The following is a 27,976-nucleotide window of genomic DNA, read 5'->3' as shown; positions in this document are numbered from 1 at the left end:
AACATGTCATGGCAGAATTTTGTGGGAAAACTAATTTCAGATTTTCCATGCTGGTGATAGTAGTAGTTTGTTAGACAATTAAGCTTTAGGCTCTCAGAATTTGCAACAATTAAACTTTGTGGCCAACTAAAACTGCAGCTAAGCAGCAGAGCTCTATTGCTCCTATTGTAATGAAACAATGTATTCACTCAATTACTGGGAGCAATGCCACAGAGATTCATGAGCATCTTTTTAAATGCTGTGTAAAATGTGGGGTCAGTTAGCTGGACTGTTGGCTTACAATGGAGAGTGATGCCAACAGGGTGGGTTCATTTCTTATACCAGCTGAGGTCACCACGAAGGGCTCTCCTTCTCAACCTCCCCCCTCACCTGAAGTGTGGTGATTCTCAGGTCAAACCACCATCAATCATCGCTCTGCAATGAGGGTGCAGCCATATGGTTTGGCAAGACTATGACAACCTTATACAAAATGGTGCTGAATGAGAGGCTTTTGTTTTTAATACTGGACATTTAAAACTACTAGAAAAGATGAAGGATATTGATAATGTAAATGGCAGGGGTCTTTTCCCTAGGGTGGGGAGTTCAAAACTAGGAGGCATTTTTTTAGGGTGAAAGGAGAAGAATTTTAGAAGGACATGATGGGCAACTTTTTTTATACAGACAGTGGCCCGTGTGTGGAATGAACTGGCAGAAAAAGTGGTGGATGCGGTTACAGTCACAATGTTTAAAAGACATTTGGATCAGTTCATGAATAGAAAAGGTTTGGCAGGATATGGAGAAAGTCATTCCTGAAGAAGGGCTTATGCCCGAAACGTCGATTCTCCTGCTCCTCGGATGCTGCCTGGTCTGCTGTGTTTTTCCAGCATCACATTTTTCAACTTGGCAGGATATGGGCCAAGTGCAGGCAAGTGGGACTAGTTTAGTCTGGGAACATGGTCTGTGTGGACTCCATGCTGTATGACTCTATGACTTAATGTTTGCAATGCTAAGGCAATTTATAATGCAGTAAGAATCTGAGTTCTGAAGAAGGGTGACTGGATCCAAAACGTTAACTCTGCTTTCTCTCCACAGATGCTGCCAGACCTGCTGATTTTGTTTTATTTCAGTAAGATCTTTGCAGGGTACAGTATCTGAATATCTATATTAAATCAGGGATCCGAAAAGAGGATGGGGGTCATGTGGAAAAAAATCATATAATTGCTGTTAATTCCTAATCCTCCGAAGCTGCGTTTTCAATTCGTTGAGTTAAACAATCGAGTCACAACCTCAGGGCGACTCTAACATTCCTGCCTATTGTGTTACCTCGAATATTTAAAGCTGATGCAGTTGCTGGTGCTTTGTTTTCTCTTTGTTCTCCGGCGTCGGTTGCCAAGTAACCTGGAAAAAAAACACACACAAGAAAAATTCGATCATCGGCCACCTTCTTAGGAAACTAGGTGAAAGTTGACGAGCTCTCAAGACACTAATACACCGCACTGAATATTACACAAAATAAATTGCTGCAAAATGACAGACAAGAAAATGTGATAAATGTTTGCGCGTTGAGTAGTCCACGTTGTTCCCAATCGCCTGTAATTTGGACTGGAAGCTTGTTTTAATGAGTTAAAACGAAGCAGGGGTAACTGACCAAGCCCAGTATAACCGGCCAACCTGGTCAATGGGGAGGCACTTGGCCCCAGGCGACCTTCACGTTTTAGTTTCTGAACTAGAAACCGTCAGGCACCTGTGGGGCTGCCGGACACTTGTTTCTTGAAGCAACAGTCCTGGAAGAGGATGAGCCCGATGATGTTCACCGCCAGCCCGAGGGCGCCCACCATCAGCACCAGCTCCACGTCGTCGATCCTCTGGGGCCGGATGAGGCGGATGATGGCCTCGACCAGGATGGTGAAGGTTAGAGCGGTGAGGAAGACGGCGTTGGCCAGCGCGCCCACCACCTCGGCCCGGGCGAAGCCGTACGTGTTGCGGGGGTGCCTCGTGATCTTGCCGAGGGTGGCCGCCAGCAGGCCGATCACCAGCGAGATCAGGTCGGACAGCATGTTGAAGGAGTCGGACACCAGCGCCAGGGAGTTGCCCATGTGCCCGACCACCAGCTCGACCACGAAGAAGCCGGCAGTGATCACCAACATGAAGAGCAGGCGGCAGTTCCTGCACCGGGATCTACCCATTGCCGGGGACTGCAAGGTGGGCTGCTATAGCACAGATGTGGCGTCTCTCCAAAACAAACATCACTCACGTACGGCAAGTCAAGTGTTACCGGTTATTGATTTTGTCTGTAGGAGGGTTTTTTTTTCTTGCTTTCAACCTGCACCCTACCCCCTCATCCCAATAGATCAGCCAATGTCTCAGTTCCTTAAAACGGTTCAAAGCAGGTGCAAATCTTATTTCAAGCGCCACTCCTCGACACCGGATTTCAAACAAATCCTTTGGATTTATTTTTGTTTTAATATTCGACGGTTATAGCTGTATTTTATCCCTAAACTTTCAATTGCTGTAAGAAATCTCAATCTAGACTCATAACGTTAGCTTGCTTTCTCTCCGTGGATGCTGCCTGACCCGATGTAATATCCAGTATTTTTTTCGTTTCAATAGATTCCAGCATCTGCAGTAACTTCACCCAATCTTTATATCCCGTGCTGTTGCAGATGTCGTCAATGCAATAACGTCGTTCTTTTACTTTGCAAAACAGTCGGTATAATGTGCTCACTGCTAGAGCTAACGTTGATGTTTAAATTAAATAATACAACGAGGCGTTAATCCAATGGTGAAAAGTACGCGCAGTAAACGCCGTAGCAGGTCCGATAGCATCCTTGGAAAAAGAAACGGAATTCATGCAGGCGGGGTTATTTTTCCACAGTTGGAGGCGGATCCAGAGGCCAGGCGACCAACAAGACAGAGAAAACCATCAAGCCAGTGGTGACTTGTTCCTATCTCTGAGAGAGCGCTTTCACAGGAGCAGACTGCTGTTAATGTCAGCAGACCGCTTGGTGAAGGCAGGAACGGGACAAGAAGCCTCATTTGTCTAGCGCTTTTCAACTAGCAGAGGCGGGTTCAAGTCTCACCTACGCTAGAGGTGTATAGTAACTCCTCTGAGCAGATTGATTAAAAAATATATAACGCTTTTCATCAGACATAGAACATAGAAGAATACAGCGCAGTACAGGCCCTTTGGCCCTCGATGTTGCGCCGATCCAAGCCCACCTAACCTATACTAACCCACTATCCTCCATATACCTATCCAATGCCTGCTTAAATGCCCATAAAGAGGGAGAGTCCACCACTGCTACTGGCAGGGCATTCCATGAACTTACGACTCGCTGAGTGAAGAACCTACCCCTAACTTCAGTCCTATATCTACCCCCTCTTAATCCAAGCCCACCTAACCTATACTAACCCACTATCCTCCATATACCTATCCAATGCCTGCTTAAATGCCCATAAAGAGGGAGAGTCCACCACTGCTACTGGCAGGGCATTCCATGAACTTACGACTCGCTGAGTGAAGAACCTACCCCTAACTTCAGTCCTATATCTACCCCCTCTTAATTTAAAGCTATGCCCCCTTGTAATACCTGACTCCATACGCAGGAAAAGGTTCGCACTGTCAACCCTATCTAACCCCCTAATCATCTTGTACACCTCAATCAAGTCACCCCTAAACCTTCTTTTCTCTAATGAAAACAGCCCCAAGTGTCTCAGTCTTTCCTCATACGATCTTCCTTCCATACCAGGCAACATCCTGGTAAACCTCCTCTGCACCCGTTCCAGTGCCTCCACATCCTTCCTATAGTATGGCGACCAAAACTGCACACAATATTCCAGATGCGGCCGCACCAGAGTCTTATACAACTGCATCATGACCTCAGGACTCCGGAACTCAATTCCTCTACCAATAAAAGCCAGTACGCCATATGCCTTCCTCACCGCACTATTTACCTGGGTGAATATTGTACCTGGGTACATCTTTGAGGGAGAGAGAAGTCGTCCAAAACTAGTATTTTAAACCTAAATACAATGAGAGCAGTTATGTGGGTAAGAAGCCTAGCTCAGTGAACTGGCAATTAGGTTAAGGAATAAATCAACAGATATATAGTGGCACACATTTAAGGGAATATTTCATAATACAAGGAGTAGACACATTCCAACAAGGAAAAAAATTCCAAGAGATCTGCGGTTAAGTAAAAATCTTTAAAATATAGTGTCAACCATAAAAAAAACTTGCACGAAGGGAGATAAGTTAAATCAAATACCTGTATTAATAATACATAATTGATCTTCACTATAGAGGACACAAGTAACATCCCCAAAAATAGCAATAAATCAAGAAATGGAAATGGAGATAGAATCTCAAGACAACATTGGAAGTGGTATTCTGGAACTGTGGACTGAATTTCATCCTTCAATCTTCAGAGAAGTGACAACCATGGTTGATGCATGGTATTAAATTTCCAAAATTCTCTTGATTTGGGGGAATGGTATCATTAAATTAAAAGAAAAACAAAAGTAATTCATTTATTTAAAAAGGGAGAAACAGAAAGCAGGAAACCAGAAGCCAGTGGTGCTTAACATCTATCATGGGGAAGATGTTAGAATCTATTATTATGGACAATAATTTTAATTGTAGACAATATTTTAAAAACATTCAGGTAATCAGGCAGAGTCAACATCAAATTGTGAAAGGCATAAAATGTTGAACTAATTTATTGGAGTTCTTTGAATAAGTGACATGCACAGTGGATAAATTGATTTGCTGTACTATGGTTCTTGATATGGACGTGGATGAAGAGGTGATAATGGAATGTTGTACTTGAACTGTCAATTTTGGAGTTACTTGAAACCCTTTTGTCCAGTTTGCTCTTTACAATGGCTAGCTGGCAGCACACAAACTCAGAGAATTCTTCTTGTTCTGTTTTCTTCTGAACCAGCTCACCAGCCAGCAGGCTTCCACCAGAGAAAGAATTCCTTTTTACCTGCAGTGCAGGGATGACTAGTGGGTGGTTCTTCAACAGTGACCTTCACAGCACACTAGTGTTTGAATCCAGAGTACGGGAAGTTCCCAGGTTATGAACGAGTTATATTTTTTCCGCTGTTTGTAAGCAGAATTTGTGCATAAGTCGGAACACATTCAGTTTCATTAGTCCACCCATTCGTTAGGACAAAACATTGTAAGTATCTCAGATTTTTAACTCAGAGGTTGGTTCGTAAGTATGGGACGTTTGTAAGTCGAGCGTTTGTAACTCAGGGACTTCCTGTACTCCACATGGATGTCAGTACACTAACACACACACACCAGGGCAAACAGTCTTTTTCTATATATTCCTGGAAGGAACTTTGTGCTGACTCAAAATTTTTCTAATTGTCAGCAGTTACTGATTTGTGATTTACAAGGATGTTTCCAAGGTTGAGGGTTTGAGCTGTAGGGAGAGGCTGAATAGGCTGGGGCTGTTTTTCCCTGGAGCACTGGAGGCTGAGTGGTGACCTTATAGAGGTTTATAAAATCATGAGGGACATGGGTTTAGGGTGAGAGGGGAAAGCTATAAAAGAATACAAAAATGTCCACAAGTGGTAATTTTCTGAGAGGGGCAAGATAGTCAGCCCTTTTGTTATCCCCCCATTACATCTCTCTCTCTTTGAAGCTTCCCTAACAGTTAACAGGTGTGAGATTCCATTGGCCCCTCACAGGACTTTGTCAGACATCACTGAAATTCAATCTGCAGTTTTTTTATTACAGTGCCCTCTTAAAGAAAACATGCATTCTTCTGGACTTAAAAGTTAAAAATGTACATAGAACTTTGAGGTTCTGATCATCATCAGAGTCAGAAGGTGGCAAGTCTTTGGAATGCTTGCTCCAAGAGTACTACAGAAACACAGATATTAATTTCAAAGACTGACAGATTTCTTTTACAAATAGCACCAAGGGGTATGGGAATAGTACAGGAATATGACATTGAGATGGATGATCAGCTATTATCAAGAATGGCAGACCAGGCTCAAATGCTCCTAACTGATGTGTTATTAAAACACATTACAGCTGAGGAGGTACTTTCTAAAGTGTAGTGTCAGGACAATGTGTTATGAGTTATTAATTTTGAATATAATTGACTTGATCTTTTTGAAAGAATGCTTGACAAAGGACACGAGTTCCAACAGGGAAGAACAATGCAATTACAAAGAACAAAGTTTCTTGGCTGAGCCAGAATCTATTATATGCTTAGAAAAAGGTCACATGGCTCAATTTATGGGTGCAATAATCGACTGGAATGGAACACAGGCAGTCTCAAAGAGATCTCTCTCGTTGGCACTCCCTCGTGACGGGGGATAATTTTTTTTTCCACTCTGATGTTGTGGGTTCTCAGGTTACTAAATAATTCAATATCAGATGCCCACACTTGCCATTGATGGGTCAGATAGTGTTTGCTGAAGCCAGTGGGTGAGATGCTTGGCTTTTCACATACCCCTTCCACTGTTTGTATTTGGCTTCCAGCTGGGCTTGTCGGTGATACTCAAAACATTTGACAACTCTACGGATGCTTCTTTTCCAGGTTGGTAGTCTTGGGCTAGAGATTACCAAGAGATGGTTTATTTTTCACAGAGGCTTTGAGATACCTTTGAAATGCTTCCTCTGCCCTCCTAAAAACTGTTTACTATGACAAAGCTCACAATAGTCTTATATCAAGTAAGAGTATGTGGCCCACCCAATATAGCTGAGTGACCACAACCACTTGTCTTGAAACTGGGGGTGTTGGCCTCAGAGGGCACATGGATATTGGAGTCAGAACTGGTTCAGAGAAAGTTTTAAACAAGAGTCATACCAGACTTGAAACACTGTTTTTCTCTCTACACAAATCTGCTGAGTCTTTCCCACATTCTCTGTACGTTTCAAGGGCCTTCCATTTAAGATGGAAAATAAAATAAATGTTTCCTCTCAAAGAGTCATTAGTTTATAGAAAACTCTTCTCCGAAGAGCAATGGAAGTTGGGTCATTGAATATGTTTAAGGCCAAATAAAATATATTCTTTATTGACAAGGGAGTCAAAGAGTATGAGGGCACACAGGAACATAAAGACTACAATCAGATTAGCCACAATCTCATCAAATGGCAGAGCAGGCTCAAGGGACTGAAGGACCGGCTATTGACCCCCTCCAATAGTCAGTGGAAAATTAAGAAACAAATTTTTAAGGAGATCTAAGCTATCTGCAAGAACAGGGTGATTATGGTAGGGGAATTTCATTTTCCAAATGTAGACTAGAAATGCCATAGTGTTAAGGGCTTGGATGGAGAAGAATTTGTTAAATGAGTATAAGAAAATTTTCTAATGCAGTTCGTGGTTGTACCTACTAGTAAATTGGCAAAACTTGACCCACTCTTAGGAAATAAGGGAGGGCAAATTGCTTAAGTGTCAGTAGAGAAGCACTTTGGGGCCAATGATCATGGAAAAGGATAGACCGGATCTAAAAGTTGAAGTTCTGAAATGGATGAAGGTCAATTTTGACGACATTAGGCAAGAACTTTCAAAAGCTGATTGGGAGCAGATGTTCGCAGGTAAAGAGACAATTGGAAAATGGTAGGCCTTCAAAAATGAGATAACAGACAGTATATTCCTGCTAATTTGAAGGGCAAGGCTGTTAGGTGTAGGGAATGCTAGATGACGATAGAAATTGATGTTTTGGTTAAGAATACGAAGCAAGCAAATATCAGGTAGAGACAGCAGATATCACATGAATCCCTAAAAAAGGCAGGAGGAGTATACTTAAAAGGGAGGTCAAGGCGGCAAAAAGGGGACATGAGATAGCTTTGGCAAATAGGGTTGGGGGAATCCAAAGGGATTCTACAAACACATTAAGGACAAAAGGGTAAATAGAGAATAAGGCCATTAAAAGATCAGCAGAGCACCTACGAGTGAAACCACAGGAGATGGAGGAAGATACTAAATGAGTATTTTGCATCAGTATTTACTGTGGAGAAGGATATGGAAGATAGAAAACATGGGGAAGTCAATAGCGACATCTTGAAAAATGTCCATATTACAGAGGAGAAGGTTCTGGACATCTTAATATGAATAAAGGTGGATACATCCCTGGGACCTGATCAGGTGTATCCTAGAACTCTATGGGAAGCAAGGGAAGTGATTGCTGGGCCCCTTGCTGAGATATTTGCATAATTGATAACCACAGATGAGGTGCCAGAAGACTAGAGGTTGGCAAACACGGTGCAACTATTTAAAGATGGGGCTAAGGAAAAGCCAGGGAACTATACACCGGTGAACCTGACATCAGTGGTGGGCAAGTTGTTGGAAGGAATCCTGAGGTACAGGATTTACATTTATTTGGAAAGGCAAGGACTGATTAGGGATAGTCAACATGGCTTTGTGCATGGGAAATTATGTCTCACTAATTTGATTGAGTAACAAAGAGGACTGATGAGGGCAATAAGACTTCTGACAAGGTTCCTCATGATTGCCAACCAGTCTATGTTAGATTACACAGAATAGAGGGAGAACCAGCTATTTGAATACAGAACTGGGTCAAAGCTAGAAGACAGAGGGTGGTGGTGGTGGAGGGTTGCTTTTCAGACTGGAGGCCTGTGACCAGCAGCATGCATCAAGGATCGGTGCTGGGTCCATTGCTTTTCATCATTTATATAAATGCTTTGGAAGTGAACATTGAAGAGATGGTTAGTAAGCTTGCAGATGACACCAAAATAGGTGTAGTGGACAGTGAAGGAGATTACCTCAGAGTATAACAAGATCTTGATCAGATGGACCAATGGGCCAAGGAGTGGCAGATGGGAGTTTAATTTAGATAAATAGGAGGTCCTGCATTTTGGAAAGGCAAATCAGGGCAGGACTTATACACTTAATGGTAAGGTCCTGGGGAGTGTTGCTGAACAAAGAGACCTTGGAGTGCAGGTTCATAGTTCCTTGAAAGTGGAGTCACAGGTAGATAGGATAGTGAAGAAGGCATTTGGTATGCTTGCCTTTGTTGGTCAGTGCATTGAGGATAAGAGTTGGGAAGTCATGTTGCAGCTGTACCAGACATTGATTAGGCTACTATTGGAATACGGTGTTCAATTCTGGTCTCCCTGCTAGAGGAAGGCTGTTGTAAAACTTGAAAGAGTTCAGAAAAGATTTATGAGGATGTTGCCAGGGTTGGAGGATTTGAGTTATAGGGAGAGGCTAAATAGCCTGGGGCTATCTTCTCTGGAGTGTCAAAGGTTGAGGGGTGACCTTATATAGAGATTTATAAAAACATGAGGAGAATGGATAAAGTGAATAACCAACAATTTTCACCAGGGTACAGGAATCCAAAACTAAAAGGAGTAGATTAGGTTAGATTACTTACAGTGTGGAAACAGGCCCTTCGGCCCAACAAGTCCACACCGCTCCGCCGAAGCGCAACCCACCCATACCCCTACATGTACCCCTTACCTAAAACTACGGGCAATTTAGCATGGCCAGTTCACCTGACCTGCACATCTTTGGACTGTGGGAGGAAACCGGAGCACCCGGAGGAAACCCATGCAGACACGGGGAGAACGTGCAAACTCCACACAGTCAGTCGCCTGAGGCGGGAATTGAACCTGGGTCTCTGGCGCTGTGAGGCAGCAGTGCTAACCACTGTGCCACCCACTATAGGTTTAAGGTGAGTGTAGAAAGATATAAAAGGGACATACAAGGCAAGTTTCTCACACATAGGTGACATAAGTATGGAATAAGTTGCTAGAGAAAGTGATGGAGGTTGGTAAAACTACAATATTTAAAAGGCATCTTGATGGGTACATGAATAGAAAGGTTTTAAGAGGAACATGAACCTAATGCTGGCAAATGGGACTAGATTAATTTACGATATGTGGTGGGCATGGACGAATTACACCAAAGGGTCTTTTTCCATGCTGTACAACTGACTTTATTGCATAGCTCTCTGGTCATTTTTTTCCAGTGGTGCTTTACAATCAGAATATGTATCCATTCATCTGTCTACCTCCCAGTCAATTTCCAATTCATGTTGCCTCTGTTTTGGCTTGCTTTTCAGGGCAAGTTACATAGAATTGAGTTAGCACAGATACCAGTTGGATTGTTCCTTTAAAATGTTGAAATTTTATTTAAATTAATTCTTTAATAAAATAAACAAATTGAATCCAGACTAAGTGGTTAGTAGCCAAATATGTGAATTCATTGCAAAATTTCTAAAAGTAATGATCATTTTCTGCAAATGAGTGTCAAGGCTGTGTTTGTAGGAACATAACATCTAAGTGGCACAAGAAGCACACAGGCACATAAGCTCTAGCTGGTAGCTCTTCATCACCATCTAGAAGGAAAAGGACAGCAAATAAAATGGGAATATCACCATGTGCAAACTCTGCCTCCAAACCACATACTGTCCTGACTTAGAAATATATTGCCATTCCCTCAGTATAATTGGGTCAATATCTCAGAACACTCTCCCTAATGGCATTGTGGGTCTATTTGTACTAAATGGACTTCAACAGTTCGAGGCAGCAGCTCACTACCACTTTCTGAAGGGCACCTAGGGACGGATACCAGCCAGCAATACCCACGACTTATGAAACCATTTAAAGGTTACAACCTTCCGTACAAAAGCATAGTTGGTTGAGACAAATCTCAGGCACTCGATAAAGAATAGAGAAAGAGGGGAGAATCTTAATATTGAGGAGTCTTCCCCTCCCCATCTAACTTCAGTCCAAAGCTGTGACTCTCACCCACCTACCACATGGCCTCTTCTCTCAGTTTCTGGATTTTCAGTCACAGGCTCTCCCAGACATGTGGGATATCAGTATCATTGGGCATTTGTGATCAGTCATGCATGAGCAAATGTACTGTGGCTTAGAAACATCTATTGCCAGTAATTGATGTCACCACAAGCATTTTCGCATTTGTGATGATCACTTTAGTGTGAGAAATCAATTTATAGAAATACAAGCAAAATACTGCTGACATTGGAAATTGAAACAATAAGCTGGAGAAACTTAACAGGTCTGGCAGTGTCTGATAGAACAGTTAATGTTTTGAGTCAGTATAGCTGTCCTTCAGAACCTGCTGAGTTTTTCCAGTCTTCACTGTTATTATTTCAATTCATAGGGAAGTGGGTTGGTAGAGGTAATATTAGAATTAGTCATTACACTGGGTAAACAAAACACAGAAAATATTCATTAAAGGTTTATTTCTATTGAGTAGGATAGCTGGAACCTTTATTTGTAATAGCCATAGCTCTAGGAGTTTTGTTTTAGTTGACGATACAGTTTATTTTCATTACTGGATAAAAATACACAAAAAAGGTGAAAGTAACTATAATTTTTCATCTTATAAAAACATTTGAAGTCAAAGACATGATTGTTTCACACTTTGTTTCCTAATTAGTAGCTGCGGCCAAAAAGTACATAGTATTGGGCAGGTTCCTTGCCACTGATGCATATGGCTCCAGGTTGTAATTCACGAAGAGGTTTGAAAGGAATGCAGAGACTCTTAGCTCCCATAGATGGCGCACCAGGCTCAGTATCCTGATCCCTGCAGCACAAGAAAATACAAAAACAAATAAAACACTACATCAAACCATCAGCCCCATGCCACACCTTCATTATTCTAAATAGATGACTAAATATTTGTACAAAAATTGCATAAATGGACCTTACAGATTCAAAAAGCTAAACCAAAAAGAGAAGGAATTTAGACAGCATCTCCTGAGGATGTTCTAAAGTACTCTGCAGCCAATGAAGTCATTGCTGAAGTGTATTTACTAACTTAAGACAGAGAAATAAGGCAAGCAATTCGAACACAGCAATGTTCACAAACAGCAATGCAATAACGATCAGATAGTCTGTTTTACGGTCATAATGGTTAATCATACTGATGAGGTCACTGGGAGAAATCACATGCTCTTTTCAAATATTGAAATCTGTTACTCAACCAAAGAGGGCAGACAGTGCAATAACATGTAAATGTTTTGAATATTGTTTGAACAGCATTCTACTCAAGTTACCTTACATTTCAGCTAATAGTTAAATTGAAGCTAAAACACAAGCCTGTGATTTAAAAGACATGCTCAAAAATTAATTCAAGGTGATTTTTCCTCTGCACTGCTCAGACATGATTCAAATACATGGGAGAGCAGCAATGAATACAGAATTAAGGTTATAATGCTGGCATTATTACCTTGTTGTTGTTTTCTTAATCCAATCTTCACATTCTATCTTACCACAAAAAGGAATCTGCACAATCTGAAATAAGTGAGACAGCAATATAAAATTGTAAAAGCTAGAATCGGTAGTTATATTTCTGAGAAATGCAGTGCTGAAGGACAGAATCATGTGCCGCTTACCAGCACAGCACAAGATTTGCCCTGCACATAATGCTCCTAATCACTATGACACGTGGACTTCTCTCTTCTCCCCTCCCCACCAACTACTCCAACCATTTCCCATACCATGCATATATTTAAAGCTAATTGGTAGGAACTTTGTTTAACATGTCTGAAGACTGCACTGAAACTCCATTAACATATAATGCAAAGCCCTTGTATCTGAGGGAATGTCCAGACAGAGAGGATACCATACCATTAATTTTATCTATATTCACATCTAAGTCCATAGGTGCTATCCAAGTGTGCCACGTATTGGACATGAATGGCTTAAAAGTAACAACAGTAGAAGACAACTAACTGAGATCATACCTTGCCTGAATCCAACTCTTGCTGAAATTGTTCCATTGTGTCAGCCAAAACCATATGCTCCTTTAGATCCTGAGCAGCTCTTATTACAGAGGAAGAAAAATAATAAATGATTAGAAAATAGTATGATGTCTACTGCAGAACATATAGATTATACAAAGATTACTCTCCCTATTGGACTGATTCCGTAGTTGGTTAGTCTAGTGCAGTGTTTTAGGGAAGGGTCTTGCACTTCAGACTTCCTGCAAAGAGAGAGTTGGATGAGGAGAGGCTGCGGAAATTGGGCCTATATTTTCAAGAGTTCAGAAGACTACAGGTGATCTCATTGAAACAATGCAAATATGAATAGACTAACATGGTAAACGCTGACAGGGGGAATTCCTACTAGTGGAAACAAACAAAAGCATACGGCATGGTTTCAGACAAAGTGGTTCAACATTTAGGTATGATACAAGTTAATTATTTCATGCACAAAGCTGTTAATCTTTGCAATTCTGGACCCCAAAAGGGTCGTGAATGCTCCATCATTGAATATGTTGGCAGCCAGAACCGAGAGATTATTGATCTCTGAGGGAATAAAATGGATATTAGCAGCAGCAGGGATATAATTTTGAATTCTAATTTCAGACATGATTGAATCAATGGCAGAGTAGGTTTGAATGGCAATATTGTGTTTGCCTACTCCTATTCTTTGTGTTGTGCATTTGCTGTTCTTAGTGCAAAGTAGTGCAATCAATGACAAAATATCACCAGATATTGCTGGAATCGAAACGAGGATACCAACTATTCACAACATAAATTAATTTAGATAAACAAATTAAATGAAATATCTCCAAGTTTGCAGAAGACACAAAGCTTTGTAGGAAAGTGAGCCATGAAGACGATGCTAAGATGCAGACTGGGAACTGGAATTAAAAAGATGAATGCTCAGATTAGTGCAGTTTTACATGCTGCATGGCTTATTCCTGTACTGAAAATAAACCCTTGGGGGTTTGGAAGGTTGACGCTTAAATTTTGCTAAGTCATGGATTCCTTTACAGAGCGGAGAATTGATTAAATACTATGATCGCCTTTTGTCAAAGGACCATGTCCAAAAGAAGCTCCTCTCCAGAGGGGTTCTACCAATTTCTCAGGTGGGAGCCTCCAAAGAAAGTGGTGCAAATCTGAAACACACTCATGCTTATAGAAGTATTCTGAAGGTGGCACACAATGCATTTTCCGAGGTAACACATTAGCAATCAGAGTCCACTTGTCAACTATCAGCATTCTCTTCTCATACGGTATAAAATATTGGTTTTTTTTTACATCGCCTTTCTTGAACACATCCTGCTGAATGCAAGACAAAGTCTATATCTTTATTCAGTGATACTCAAGTTCAATACGAACCAATGACTAATTGTTCAAACAGACATTGACTGTGAATCCTTAAAGTGGAATATGTTCTGAGAATATATAATACCGGTTATAAAGATTGTTTTGGATTTCCTCCAATAAATTCTTCAACTTCGTCTCAGCATCAGCCTCTGGTATTGTAAATTTGCTGACAGTATCTCGTCTGACAGCCACAAACTGATTATTTTTCAAGTCCCGTGGTCCAACTTCTAGCCTGATTGGTACACCCTAAGATTGGAATAAATTTTAAAAAATCTTAGTTCCAATTAATCAAAAATAAACAAGAATAATCCTAATTGTGAAACACTACATTAAAGTTGGATCAAATGCTGCAATAGCTGTTAACAAATTTTTAATAAAGTTGGAAGGTTCAGAGAGTGATAACTGAAGGATATTCATAAAACGTCAGAGTAGAATCTGTTAAATCAACACTCAAAGAAATGTTCTCTTAGCTATAAATATCATTATATTTACTGTGTTGGGTGATAAAATTCTAATTCTGGCAGACTGTCCTTAAAGAAGAATATCAGAGTAATATTAAGCCAGATGAATTGATGGCTATATTAATGGAGCAAATTTTTAAAAATAATTTAAACTTACAAAACAGAAGAGTTAAAGCAGTTCAGAATTAAATCTACTTTAGAGGTTCATATGCAGTATGAAGTAGAGGACATGTAATCATATTAAATAACTCAATTCAGTTTGTCAGGACAAACACAAGAATGCCAAATTTCAAAGGAAGCAACAAATTATACCACATGGAGTATACTACTTGGTTGGCAAGTCTGGTCTGACTAGCTGAGGCAATAGAATGCCATTGTCCCTCATACTTTTGTTTAATTAAAAAAAGATGCAATACCTAGGCAAATTGCTTTGGCGTACAATGCAGATTCCTGTATATTCCAATACATCATAAATTGTATCTCTTTTTGAAATTTGACATCCTTGCATCTGTCCTGATAGGTACAAGATAAAATGCTTACATTCGGCAATACTCAAGTTTTACACTATCAAGCAACAAGTAGGCAAATGCAAAAATACTGTTGATGCTGGAGATCTGGAATAAAAACAAAGTACTGGATAAACTCAGCAAGTCTGGCGACATCTGTGGATACAGGAAAAATAGTTAACATGGAGTCCAAAATGACTTCAAGAACTATTTGTGTGATTCAATTTCTTCCAATTACAAGTAAAAAGAGGCTCTATAAAATACAGGTATGGAAAACCAAGCTAACATCATAAATTCCAGCAACACATTTTTAAGCTCTGATCTCCAGCATCTGCAGTCCTCACTTTCTCCTAACATCAGTTTCAAAATTTCCAAACTCTGCTGCAGAGGATATGGAAATAATTCTGTTCCTAGAAACTGAATAAATGCCCAACTTCTCTTTATAAAAAAGAAACACATCTCTTGCACCTAAAAGGTAGAAGACAGAGGGCAATGGTGGAGGGTTGTTTTTCAGACTGGAGGCCTGTGACAAGTGGAGTGCCACAAGGATCGGTGCTGGGTCCTCTACTTTTAGTCATTTACATAGATGATTTGGATGCGATCATAAGAGGTATAGTTAGTAAGTTTGCAGTTGACACCAAAAAAGGAGGTGTAGTGGACAGTGAAGGAGGTTACCTCAGATTACAACAGGATCTGGACCAGATGGGCCAATGGGCTGAGAAGTGGCAGATGTAGTTTAATTCAGATTAATGCGAGGTGCTGCATTTTGGGAAAGCAAATCTTAGTAGGACTTATACACTTAATGGTAAGGTCCTAGGGAGTGTTGCTGAACAAAGAGACCTTGGAGTGCAGGTTCATAACTCCTTGAAAGTGGAGTCGGAGGTAGATAGGATAGTGAAGAAGGCGTTTGGTATGCTTTCCTTTATCGGTCAGAGTATTGAGTACAGGAGTTGGGAGGTCATGTTGCGGCTGTACAGGACATTGGTTGGGCCACTGTTGGAATATTGCGTGCAATTCTGGTCTCCTTCCTATCGGAAAGATGTTAACATAGAACATAGAACATAGAAGAATACAGCGCAGTACAGGCCCTTTGGCCCTCGATGTTGCGCCGATCCAAGCCCACCTAACCTATACTAACCCACTATCCTCCATATACCTATCCAATGCCCGCTTAAATGCCCATAAAGAGGGAGAGTCCACCACTGCTACTGGCAGGGCATTCCATGAACTTACGACTCGCTGAGTGAAGAACCTACCCCTAACTTCAGTCCTATATCTACCCCCCCTTAATTTAAAGCTATGCCCCCTTGTAATACCCGACTCCATACGTGGGAAAAGGCTCACACTGTCAACCCTATCTAACCCCCTAATCATCTTGTACACCTCAATCAAGTCACCCCTAAACCTTCTTTTCTCTAATGAAAACAGCCCCAAGTGTCTCAGTCTTTCCTCATACGATCTTCCTTCCATACCAGGCAACATCCTGTAAACCTCCTCTGCACCCGTTCCAGTGCCTCCACATCCTTCCTATAGTATGGCGACCAAAACTGCACACAATATTCCAGATGCGGCCGCACCAGAGTCTTATACAACTGCATCATGACCTCAAGACTCCGGAACTCAATTCCTCTACCAATAAAAGCCAGTACGCCATATGCCTTCCTCACCGCACTATTTACCTGGGTGGCAACTTTCAGAGATCTGTGTACATGGACACCAAGATCCCTCTGCTCATCCACACTACCAAGTATCCGACCATTAGCCCAGTACCCCATTTTTTTGTTATTCTTCCCAAAGTGAATCACCTCACACTTAGCTACATTGAATTCCATTTGCCACCTTTCTGCCCAGCTCTGCAGCATCTCTATATCCTGCTGTAACCTGCCACATCCTTCCTCACTGTCAACAACTCCTCCGACTTTCGTATCATCCGCAAACTTGCTCACCCAACCTTCTAACCCCTCTTCCAGGTCATTTATAAAAATGACAAACAGCAATGGTCCCAAAACAGATCCTTGCGGAACACCGCTAGTGACGGCACTCCATGAAGAAACTTTGCCATCAACTACTACCCTCTGTCTTCTTCCATCCAGCCAATTCCTAATCCAAACCTCCAACTCACCCTCAATACCATATCTCCGTATTTTCTGCAGTAGCCTACCATGGGGAACCTTATCAAACGCCTTACTAAAATCCATATATACCACATCTACCGCTTTCCCCTCATCAACCTCCTTCGTCACCTTTTCAAAGAATTCAATAAGGTTTGTGAGGCACGACCTGCCCTTCACAAAACCATGCTGACTATCCTTGATCACATTATTCCTATCCAGATGTGCATAAATCCTATCCCTTACAATTCTCTCTAAGACTTTGCCCATAACAGAAGTGAGACTCACCGGCCTATAGTTACTAGGGTTATCCCTACTCCCCTTTTTGAACAAGGGAACCACATTTGCTATCCTCCAGTCTTCTGGCACTACTCCTGTAGACAAAGAGGACATAAAAATCAAGGCCAATGGCTCTGCAATCTCCTCCCTTGCTTCCCAGAGAATCCTAGGATAAATGCCATCAGGCCCAGGGGACTTATCTATTTTCACCTTTTCCAGGATTTCCAACACCTCTTCTCTACATACCTCAAAGCCATCCATTCTACTTATTTGTGACTCAGTATTCACATCGACGACAATGCCCTGTTCCTGAGTAAATACTGAAGAAAAGTATTCATTCAGTGTCTCCCCAATCTCTTCCGCCTCCACACGCAACTTCCCACTACTATCCTTGACTGGACCTATTCCTACCCTAGTCATTCTTTTATTCCTAACATACCTATAGAAAGCCTTAGGGTTTTCCCGAATCCTACCGACTAAGGACCTTTCATGTCCCCTCCTTGCTGCTCTTAGCTCTCTCTTCAGGTCCTTCCTGGCTACCCTATAACTCTCAATCGCCCCAATTGAACCTTCACGTCTCATCTTGAGATAGGCCGCCCTCTTCCATTTAACAAGGGATTCCAATTCCTTATTAAACCACGGCTCCCTCGCACGACCCTTTCCTCCCTGCCTGACAGGTACATAATTATCAAGGACACTCAATAGTTGCTCCTTGAACAAGCTCCACATATCATTTACACTCTTGCCTTGGAGTCTACTTTTCCAAGCCACACATCCTAAGTCATGCCTCACCACATCATAATTTCCCTGACCCCAGCTATAACTCTTGCCCTGTAGTACACACTTATCCCTCTCCATCACAAGTGTAAAAATCACCGAATTATGGTCACTATCCCCAAAGTGCTCACCTACCTCTAATTCTAACACCTGGCCTGGTTCGTTACCCAGAACCAAATCCAGTGTGGCCTCACCTCTTGTTGGCCTGTCTACATATTGTGTCAGGAAACTCTCCTGCACACATTGAACAAACACTGACCCATCTAACGAACTTGAGCTATAGCTTTCCCAATCAATATCAGGAAAGTTAAAGTCCCCCAAACAACCACCCTATTACTGTCACTCATCTCCTGAATCACCTTCCCTATCCTTTCTTCAATGATTCTAGGACTATTAGGAGGCCTGTAAAAGACTCCTAATAGGGTGACCTCACCTTTCCTATTCCTAACCTCAGCCCAAACTACCTCAGATGGCAAGTCCTCATCCATCGTCCTTTCCACCACTGTAATACTAATGTTGTGAAACTTGAAAGGGTTCAGAAAAGATTTACAAGGATATTGCAGGGTTGGAGGATTTGAACTATAGGGATAGGCTGAAGAGGCTGGGCTGTTTTTCCCTGGAGCACTGGAGGCAGAGTGGTGACCTTATAGAGGTTTATAAAATCATGAGGGGCATGGATAGGATAAACAGACAAAGTCTTTTCCCTGGGGTCAGGGAGTTCAGAACTAGAGGGCATAGGTTTAGGGTGAGATGGGAAAGATACAAAAGAGACCTAAGGGGCAACCTTTTCACTCAGAAGGTGGTATGTGTATGGAATGAACTATCAGAGGAAGTGGGAGAGGCTGGTACGATTGCTACGTTTAAAAGGAATTTGGATGGGTATATGAATAGGAGGAGTTTGGAGGGATATGGGCCGGGTGCTGGTAGGTAGGACTAGATTGAGTTGGGATATCTTGTCGGCATGGAGGGGTTAGACCAAAGGTTCTGTGTCTGTGCTGTACATCTCTATGACTCTACATAGCATTAATAACCTTTACCGTATTGCATTATGGGCACAGTAATTTCTCTCTGCCAATAAAACTAACTGAAGAGGGTTTTGCATTTCAATACAGGTATTAAAGATAGGTACTTACTTTCAGCTCCCAGTGGTTGAACTTCCAGCCAGGTGAGTAGTTATCCCTCAGGTCAGCCCGAGCACGAATTCCAACATTGGTCAACCGGGCAAGATACTGGCTACACTTGTTTATTAAAGAGTTTTTATCTTCTTCTGAAAGTGTGTTTGTGATCCCACATGGGATTATTATAACCTGTAAAATAAGCAATTTATCATAAAACACATTAGATAAGTACTCCTTAATTGTTTTGGTAAATTCTGTGCTCATAAAAGGTAAGATACATTAATACTGGAAAATGCAACATTTCCTTATTTGTGGTACCAAGTAATAGCATCACACATCTCCAGATCATGTACATTAGGTGCAAAATTGTGTACATGTATTTAGCTAGCTCTGAGGATGACCACACTGTATAATTCTCAGTCAGACTGATAACATCATTGAAAATTGACAGAACAATCAAAATATAGATTGAACAATGCATTATCCTATTAAGTTAAAGCTGTGGGCTTTTAAATGTAGGTATGATTATGAATATTTATTAGAACAAAAAGGTACAAGTTTAAAAATTCAGCTGCACTCAATTGAATAGTATTGAATCCATATCTAGCACTGAACATTATATCCTTTTGTGTTCAGTTTAAAACCACTGATGCAATTTTGACTGGGACCAGCAAACAATAATTAATCTTGTCACAATCAAAGCCAGGGTTTCAATCTTAGCTAGAGAATCTCCCTACAAAGTAATTAACCTTTCAATGAATTCGTAAGTTCAACATCTTGCCCTTGAAAGGAACATAGATTTCTTTGCCAATGCAGCAGAATACATCAGGCATCATGTCAAAAAAAATTGTTCCTTTCAAATTACTGCATATTCCAATTCACTGTGAGCAATGCAACAGGAGATCTGCTATCACAGCACATACATATTGGAAATCTCAATTCTGGTGTTATCGCACAATCCTTTGTACATAATTTTCTTCCAAGTAGTTTATAACTTTAGTCATAAGCAATTCATCTATAAATGGGCAATTTAAACTTACTCCCACAATCCACACTGGACTGTAGTAATGGTGAATTTAAAAAGTACTTTCTTGTTTTGAAAATAATTCTTACTGGCTAATTCACACACATAACTGAGTTTAAAATACTCTTTTCCAAGTTTCCTTTGTAAAGTGGTCATGGAATAAATGCATTGTTCCCTGTGGCTCATAACTATAGTTTATTCTCCGTTTTAATAACACTAGATAAAGTTAAATACCAAAATATTTTCACCACTATTTATTAAAAGGACAGTATAATTTAGACCTCCATTTTACAACAATGGCAACCCCAAATTCTGAGTAGAGTCTAACAAATTTCACCACTTTACAAACTCTCATCATGCAGAAACCTTTGCTTTCAAAAGAAAACACATACCTGCACACAAGCAACTCTTGGAGGCAATACCAAACCTTGGTTATCACCATGGACCATTGTCATTACCCCAATAGTTCGAGTTGTAAGTCCCCAGGAGTTCTGGTAGGCAAACTGCTTCTCTCCAGGTTTCTTTGGATCTTCAAACACAATCTCAAACATCTTTGAGAAATTCTGTCCCAAATGGTGCGAAGTGGCTCCCTACAATTTCAAAATTGGGGAAAGTTTATCCCAGACAAATTTACAGCCTCCAAGAACTCAAGACACAGTGAATGAATTTTAGCGTTCAAAAACAGGCAGTTTAATTTTGGGTCAGATGTGAAAAGTTTAAAAATCTCAAACTTCAACCATGCCCAGGTTAATGATAGGACATGAATGGACAGCCAATCTGCTCGCTAGCTGTAGGTTGGCCATTCAATATTTTAATGAGATTTGAAACCTTTGAATTAACCGATTTTGCAGAGTTAACAGAGATCACCTCTATTTCACTCGTCCCAGTAAACCAGGTAGTTGAGAAAGCACACTTAGAGACCCTACTCCTGGTCTGGGTTCAAGTCCACCTGCACCAGAGGTGTGTAATAACATTTCTGAATTGTTTGAGTAGAAAACAGATAATTGAAGGGAAAGGAGAAAAACTTCAGAGAGAAGATAAACACTTTTATAGGGCAGAAGCATGAAAGCTTCTCCCAACCATCTTACATAAGCCCCTCCAGGCCCACCGCAGTCTCAGGCTATGACCCACTGAGTTGTGGATAGGAGTGACACACTCCAGAGATCTCCCTGCCCAGGTCTGGTTGACTGTTAGGCGAGGAACTCTTCAGGTACAAACATTGAATGCCGTGGAATTGAAATTTGACAATGTGGGAAATACTGCCTGGGTCTCCGGCCCTCAGCCTAACTATGCTATGCTTGCTCAAATCAGAAATCTGTTACCTCTAAACAGTACTAGGATATGTACCTAAAGTGCCATAACCTGCAAGGCAAATGACCAAGAGCAGGAAAGTGAGATTAAGTTGGATGGTCGAGTCGGATGGCAAGGTCTCTTTCTGTGATTAATATTCAGACTGAAGTGTGTGAAATCCATCCTCATTTTTTTCCTTTGGCCAGACCCCAAATATTTTTCCACCTGTTGAGAGAATTAGTCACCCTTTTTCTATTTTGGACTATGTCAGTTCATCACACAGCAAAATTGAAACACCCAATGGCTTTAATGGTGGCATAGAGGCTAGCACTGCTGCCTCACTGTATCAAGGACCCATGTTCGATTTCAGCCTTGATGGATTGTCTGTGTCTGTGTGGGATTTCACCAGGTGCTTTGGTTTCCTTCTACAGTCCAAAGACGTGCAGGTTAAGTGGATTGGCCATGGTAAATGCGGCATTACAGGGACAGAATGAGGGTTTGGGTAGTGTGCTCTCTGGCGGGTCAGTGCAGGCTCTTTTGGCACTGTAGGGATTCTACGATTCAGAAAGTATAGAAAAGATTTGATTTTCCAAAATCCCAAGACAGATTTTTGTTTTTGCATGGCCTTTGCACTTACATAAAGAAAAATCAAGTGATTTTCAGTCAAGCATAAACTTTAGGCAGCAGAGTCTTGGGAAATGCGTATCAACAACTTTAAGAATGCATATACCTGGATGGCTCTTCCACTGGCTGATACAAAGGCCTCAACTGTAGTCGTGTAGTCACCGCCTGCAAACTTTTCTTTCTCAGTCTTTCTTCCTTTTACGACAGGGATTGCAAGTAGCTCCTCATACACTTGTGCATACAGTTCCAGAATTTGCAAAACCTATGATGGAAGATATCATATGGCAAATGCTGAAAGAATACCTATATGTAGTTTGTGATGCAGTCATACTTGACAATACAGACATTAATGTCAACAAAAAAAATCTAATTTTTTAAAATCCCCTCATTGAAATCCCAAACTTAGATGCTCCAAATAAACTAAAAATAGTGAAATACAACTTATTTTTCTTTTCAGAAGCTAAACAAAGTAACCTTTTGGTGTTATACTATCTAGGACAACTGACAACCTAAAAAACGTCAGCAAAGCTGAGCATTGCTGCCCACAAGTTTATTCTTTCAACCAGACAGGTTCACAATCATTGTTACCATGACAGCTGAATTAATTAGGTTTCTAATTATCAATCTAAAAGGCAATCAGTAGTTATTGACATTTGGATTCCAACTGCAATAAAGCAAAACTGAGGGCTCTTGGGGGTGCAGTGATAGCATTCCTACCTCTGAGCCAGGAGGCCTAGAGGCAAGAGCCACCTGTCCCAGAGATGTGTAATAACATCTCTGAACAAGTTGATCAGAAAATATTAAAAGCAAAACAGAGATTTGGCTCCATCTTGTGGCTTGCTGGAACATTTTCTTAAATACAAAATCATAACAGAAAATAAAAATGAAAGCGACATAACACATACCCCAACTCTAAAAGGAAACACCATTAGTTCTTTTTTCTCTATACAGGGTAACCTCAATTATCCAAATATGATGAGCAGGCACTAATTTGTTCGGATAATCGATTATTCGGTTAATCGATTAAAGGCCTTTTCTCTGGGGCTCGGAGTTTTAAAAGTCTGCTCCTCGTTCAGGAGACTGCAGCAGCACAGTATGCAAGGCCCCACCCCAAACACCGCCCCCAATACTGCCCCCCGTACCCTCGGCTACACCTCCAAAACCTCCCCCCTACACATCCCTGGCCCCACCCCCACGTCCTCCCCCTGCACACCCCCGCACCATCATCTCTGTCCAGCACTGCCTCCTCCCCTCATCTCCGTCCAACTCTGTCCCTGCCCCTCCATCCCCGTCCAACACTGTCCCCGCCCCCTCTCCGGTGCAGCCGGACTGGACACCAACAATAAGATTGCTACTGCTGCATTTGTGGGGTAAGTCTCCAAACAGCGGCGCGCGTACACACAAACGTTTTACTACAACTTTTTGACAGGTTACACCTCTACCCTGTATAGGACAGCATTGGTCAGATTATCTTGGAAAGGGGGTGGGGGGGGATGTGGGTACACTCCTCTGTAGATTACCAGGGAAAGTGTGGGGAGAGAGAGGACAGGAGATCAGTCATTTGAAGACGGTGCCTGTTTAATCACTGTAAACAAAAGACGCTATCAATGTTAGAAACACGTTTTTGATGTCATGTTTCTGTTGGGACCTCGAGATCTCCTTCGGATAATCCGATTTTCAGATAATTGGTATTCGGATAATTGAGGTTCCACTTTACTAAGTCATGGACCAGTTGAGTTCAGTTTAGATTCATGTTAATTTCCAACCATTTTAAAAGATGCATTCATTATCTCCCAGGAACATGGCAGACATTATTCAGTCATTTTACATCCATCCTCTTGGATATTATACCTCTTCTGTGGCCTCTTCACGTGTAGCAAATGCTGTGTGCCCTTCCTGCCATAAAAACTCACGAGTGCGTAGAAATGGTTGTGGGTGTTTGAATTCCCAACGCTGAATTTAAAAAAATACATAAAGTTATGATTGGTTATTAGATTACAAGACCAACATAAATCACTTGAAACCAAAATTACAGAAAATAACAGGAACTGACAAAAAAAAGTGGAGGAGAAACAGTAGGTCTGACAACATCTGTAGAGAAAAAATAAATTAACGTTGATTCCAGTGACCATTTGTGTTCTTAAGGAGGGTTACTGAACTCAAGACATTAACTGTTTTCTCCTGAAGGATTGCTGCCAGATCGGAGTTTCCCAAGCACCCGTTTCACATTTCCAGCATCCACCTTGCGTTTATGAACTTGCACATTATCTTTAAATGTAGAAAATAATAGTTAGTATACAGGAGAGAAAACAAGGAATAAGGGAATAAGACTAAATAAGGAGAGTTAGCAAATGTTTGGTAGTAAATAAGAGCTGAGAAGATGATATACAGAGAGATTATGAGTTCATGCATAGAGTTAAATAAAGTAGGGACAAGAAAACTAAAGCTCTGTCTACAATTATGGATGTACAAAAGGCCAGAGTTGAAGAACTGAAGAGTATAGGAGGATAAAGTACATAGAGGGAGGGTGCAGCAAAGGCAATACCACAAAGGCTGTGGAGGGATGAGAGGCTTGGGGTTTGATCATCACGTTGGGAATCTGAAATCCATGCATGTATGGAAAATACAGATTGAGAATTATTTAGTTATTTGTATTATTCTACACTGAACTTTGGGTTTCTTTGTGAAGTTTATGAAAAATCAAGGACAGAAAGCTGGCAAGAAAGACATTCAAATAATTGATGTGGATAAATGACAGAGCTAGGCAATAGTTTCGTACTTTTGTGATCAAGATAGGGGCAACCATGAAAAGTGTTGTAAAGATGGAAGCAAGTTTAATGCAGAGAGAATGATGGGTTTGAAGTTTGACTATGAAATAAACAAGACAAATGACCATCTCGCCCAACCCAAAGTAAATTATCAAAATTTGAATGGCTTTGAGGAACTACAAAATACACCTCTTCCAACAATATTCACTCATACAGCATTTTAAATGTGGTGATGTGTCCCAATGAGAAGCATTACGAAACAAGATTAAATCTTAAGCAAAATAAATAGATATTAAAAACAGATTGCAACGTGAACTCACATGTTAGACTAAAGGAGAGGTCAATGGAGATGTAGAGGCAGACATTTAAGGAAACATCTCGGAATGCACAGAATGGGTATTTTCCAAGAAGAAAAATTCCGAGGGGCGGACTCACCACCCACTTTCAATTAGAAAAGTAACACATCAGTATATTGTGGAGCTCAGATGAAAAAGGGCTTAGTGTATGAATCATCAAAGTTTACTGTGCAAGTACAGCAAGTAGAAAGAAAAGTTAAAAGCATTCTATCATTTATTGTGAGGGAGTTAAATACAAAAGTAGGGAGATTATTCTTCAGTTATACAAGATAGTGGTGAGAGCACATTTAGAGCAGGCACAGCATTAGCCAACTGAGGATGCCAATGCATTGGAAATAGCTCAGAGAAGGTTTATCAGACTAACATCTGGAATGATCGAGTTGTCTTACTAGGAAAGGGTGGACAGGCTATGCTTCTATCCAATTAAGTTTTGGAAACTAAGCAGCAATTCGATTGAAAGTTAAGATCCTGTGGAGTCTGGACAGGGTAGGTGGATCGATTCCTCTTAAGAGAGATTCTAGAACAGGGTAACTGGTTTAAAATAAGTAGTCTCCCATTTAAAACAGAGACAAAACAATCTCCCCCTCTCCTCCACCCCCCCCCCCCCCCCCCCCCGAGGGGCATGAGTCTAAAGAAATCTTCCTGAAAAGGCACTGGAAGGAAGAGTCTTTGAATATTTTTAAGGCAGAGGTGGGTGGATTCTTGGTCAGCAGGGGAAAGAAGAATGTGGATTTGAGCCGTGACCTTAAAGGGCAGAGCAGGCTCAAAAAGCCAAATTGGCCTACTCCTACTTCATGTGATCATATTTTCAAACTATAAATATCCAGGGTACAATCTTGGTATGTGCTAAATTAGCTGATCTCATCTGATATATTGGTAGGGGTGCGATAATTGATGAAGAGCTTTTGCCCGAAACGTCGATTTTCTTGCTCCTTGGATGCTGCCTGACCTGCTGTGCTTTTCCAGCACCACTGACCTAAACTCTGCAATAATTGATCTCTACCTCATGAGAAACTATCCAGGATTTAAACTCACGATTACCATCTCGTGATAACTACTAAGAAAACATAGATATCTGAGTCAAAGAGATTTTTAAAAAATAAATTTGATATGGGATCACTGGCTGGGTCAACAATTATTGCTTTTGTTGCCCTTAAGGTGATGGGGCTGAGCTGCTATTTGTAAAAGGGTCGGAGAGATTAAATTACAAGAGGTTTTTGGATGATGCACAACCAAAAAGAATGGGTTAAGTTAAAAAAAAAAATCTGAAGATGTGTGAACAACAGGATAACTTCTGTCTGAAGGCAAAGGAAATAAAAATGAAAAGAAAGATGTCAAACGAACAATGAAACAGAAAATGAAATGCAGTAGTAGTTATGATATAACATTTTTGAACTCAATGTTAAGATCAGTAGACTTATAAAGTGCCAAGCTGAAAAATGAAGTGCTTTTGACAAGCTTCAGTGAACTGTCATGACTATCAGGAAAAAATCTAAAATGAAACAGAAAATCTATGCCTTCCTCTTTTTTTAAACATACTCAAGTTATAACTACCAAACTGAAAGCTGTATATGATTCTTTCAGTTTAGAACCCAAGCTTCTAAATAATAAGATAATGAGTCTTCATAACACAATGTTGTAGCCAGTGGAGACAGAGGTTCATACATGGAATTGCAGAAAAGATGGACACACATTGAGACAACACCACATTCAAGGTCTTGCAGTTGGACAAGAAGTTTAGAGATTTAGCAGCAGTTTGCAAGGATAGAGGAGTTAAGGACTTTTTTGAGATGATGACAGCAGCAGATTTGAGGAAGAAGGGAAACAAGATCCGAGGGAAAAAGTCTAATTTTAAAAATCTCATGATGACTAAGAAGAGAGTCACATGGAAGGTGGGTTTGGTGAGAGCATGAGGGAAGAAAGACAACAAAGTTTATAATTAGGGGCAGGGGTTGAGGATGAACCTTGGGAAAAATTTGACGAGGTAGGTCAAGGAAGGAGGAACACATTTAAACAGACAATCCATAAGCTCTTCCCACCGTTACATTCTGCTTTCAATCTTTACGTAGTGTCAAAAAAATTGCTCATTCTTTTAAAAATATCTTTAAATTCTCAAACAGTACAATAACAATTCAGTAGAATTATGGACAGTAGTACATTCTACAAAGTTGGTTACCTTTCCTTATCATGCAAATACTCTGCTAAAACTTTCCAAGCTATTCAAAGGTTGTGTTAATCTAGGGGATGGAAGTTGGCACCAATCATCAGGATAAAGTCTGGTAAAAATCAATCCAGTTTATACTCAATCATCAGTTAGGATTAACAGTTTTCCATAATATACAATCGTTCGATGCACTCTTGTTTGAAAATCTGAACTTTGTTTGATCGCCCATGTGGTAACTAGAAAGTGACAAGGTGAAGAGCTCTAGCACATTCCGTGTGAATCCAAGATTGGTATGTGCAAAGAAGCTCCTATTCTTTCTAGAAAAAATACTGCATCTGGAGCTCAATTAGCTAAAGAATCAAAATGTTCCATCTGAAAATAATATTTAAATTAGATTAAAAGGTTTCACATTCCTCCTGGATGTCAGAGTACTCAGCACAAAA

General features: G+C 40.8%; 2 protein-coding genes across 5 annotated transcripts in view; both read right to left on the bottom strand.

Annotated features, from left to right (window-relative positions):
- Window positions 1–2,936, bottom strand: part of LOC122552810 (calcium/manganese antiporter SLC30A10-like) — a 29,694-nt gene extending 26,758 nt beyond the window's left edge. For all 3 annotated transcript variants that reach the window (XM_043695783.2, XM_043695784.2, XM_043695785.2), the window contains exons 1-2: window positions 1,724–2,936; window positions 1,303–1,377 (exon numbers count right to left, since the gene is read on the bottom strand). In XM_043695783.2, the coding sequence (XP_043551718.2) occupies window positions 1,303–1,377; window positions 1,724–2,165 (517 nt within the window). In that variant the 5' untranslated portion in view covers window positions 2,166–2,936. The remainder of the gene's footprint in view (window positions 1–1,302; window positions 1,378–1,723) is intronic.
- Window positions 2,937–11,161: 8,225 nt separating this feature from the next.
- The window catches only part of eprs1 (glutamyl-prolyl-tRNA synthetase 1), a 99,005-nt gene continuing 82,190 nt past the window's right edge, over window positions 11,162–27,976 (bottom strand). For both annotated transcript variants that reach the window (XM_043695780.2, XM_043695781.2), the window contains 8 exons: window positions 24,097–24,198; window positions 22,352–22,507; window positions 20,724–20,921; window positions 19,323–19,496; window positions 14,141–14,301; window positions 12,685–12,763; window positions 12,168–12,232; window positions 11,162–11,522 (listed from right to left, as the gene is read on the bottom strand). In XM_043695780.2, coding sequence (XP_043551715.2) covers window positions 11,372–11,522; window positions 12,168–12,232; window positions 12,685–12,763; window positions 14,141–14,301; window positions 19,323–19,496; window positions 20,724–20,921; window positions 22,352–22,507; window positions 24,097–24,198 — 1,086 coding nt within the window. In that variant the 3' untranslated portion in view covers window positions 11,162–11,371. The remainder of the gene's footprint in view (window positions 11,523–12,167; window positions 12,233–12,684; window positions 12,764–14,140; window positions 14,302–19,322; window positions 19,497–20,723; window positions 20,922–22,351; window positions 22,508–24,096; window positions 24,199–27,976) is intronic.

Source organism: Chiloscyllium plagiosum, unplaced genomic scaffold (genome assembly GCF_037043375.1).
Source record: "Chiloscyllium plagiosum isolate Xiang-an unplaced genomic scaffold, Cpla_swu_hap1 HiC_scaffold_10, whole genome shotgun sequence".
In the NCBI taxonomy this organism is placed as follows: Eukaryota; Metazoa; Chordata; class Chondrichthyes; order Orectolobiformes; family Hemiscylliidae; genus Chiloscyllium; species Chiloscyllium plagiosum.
The sequence above is the reverse complement of the archived record's forward strand: the minus strand, read 5'-3'. Positions and strand labels throughout refer to the sequence as shown.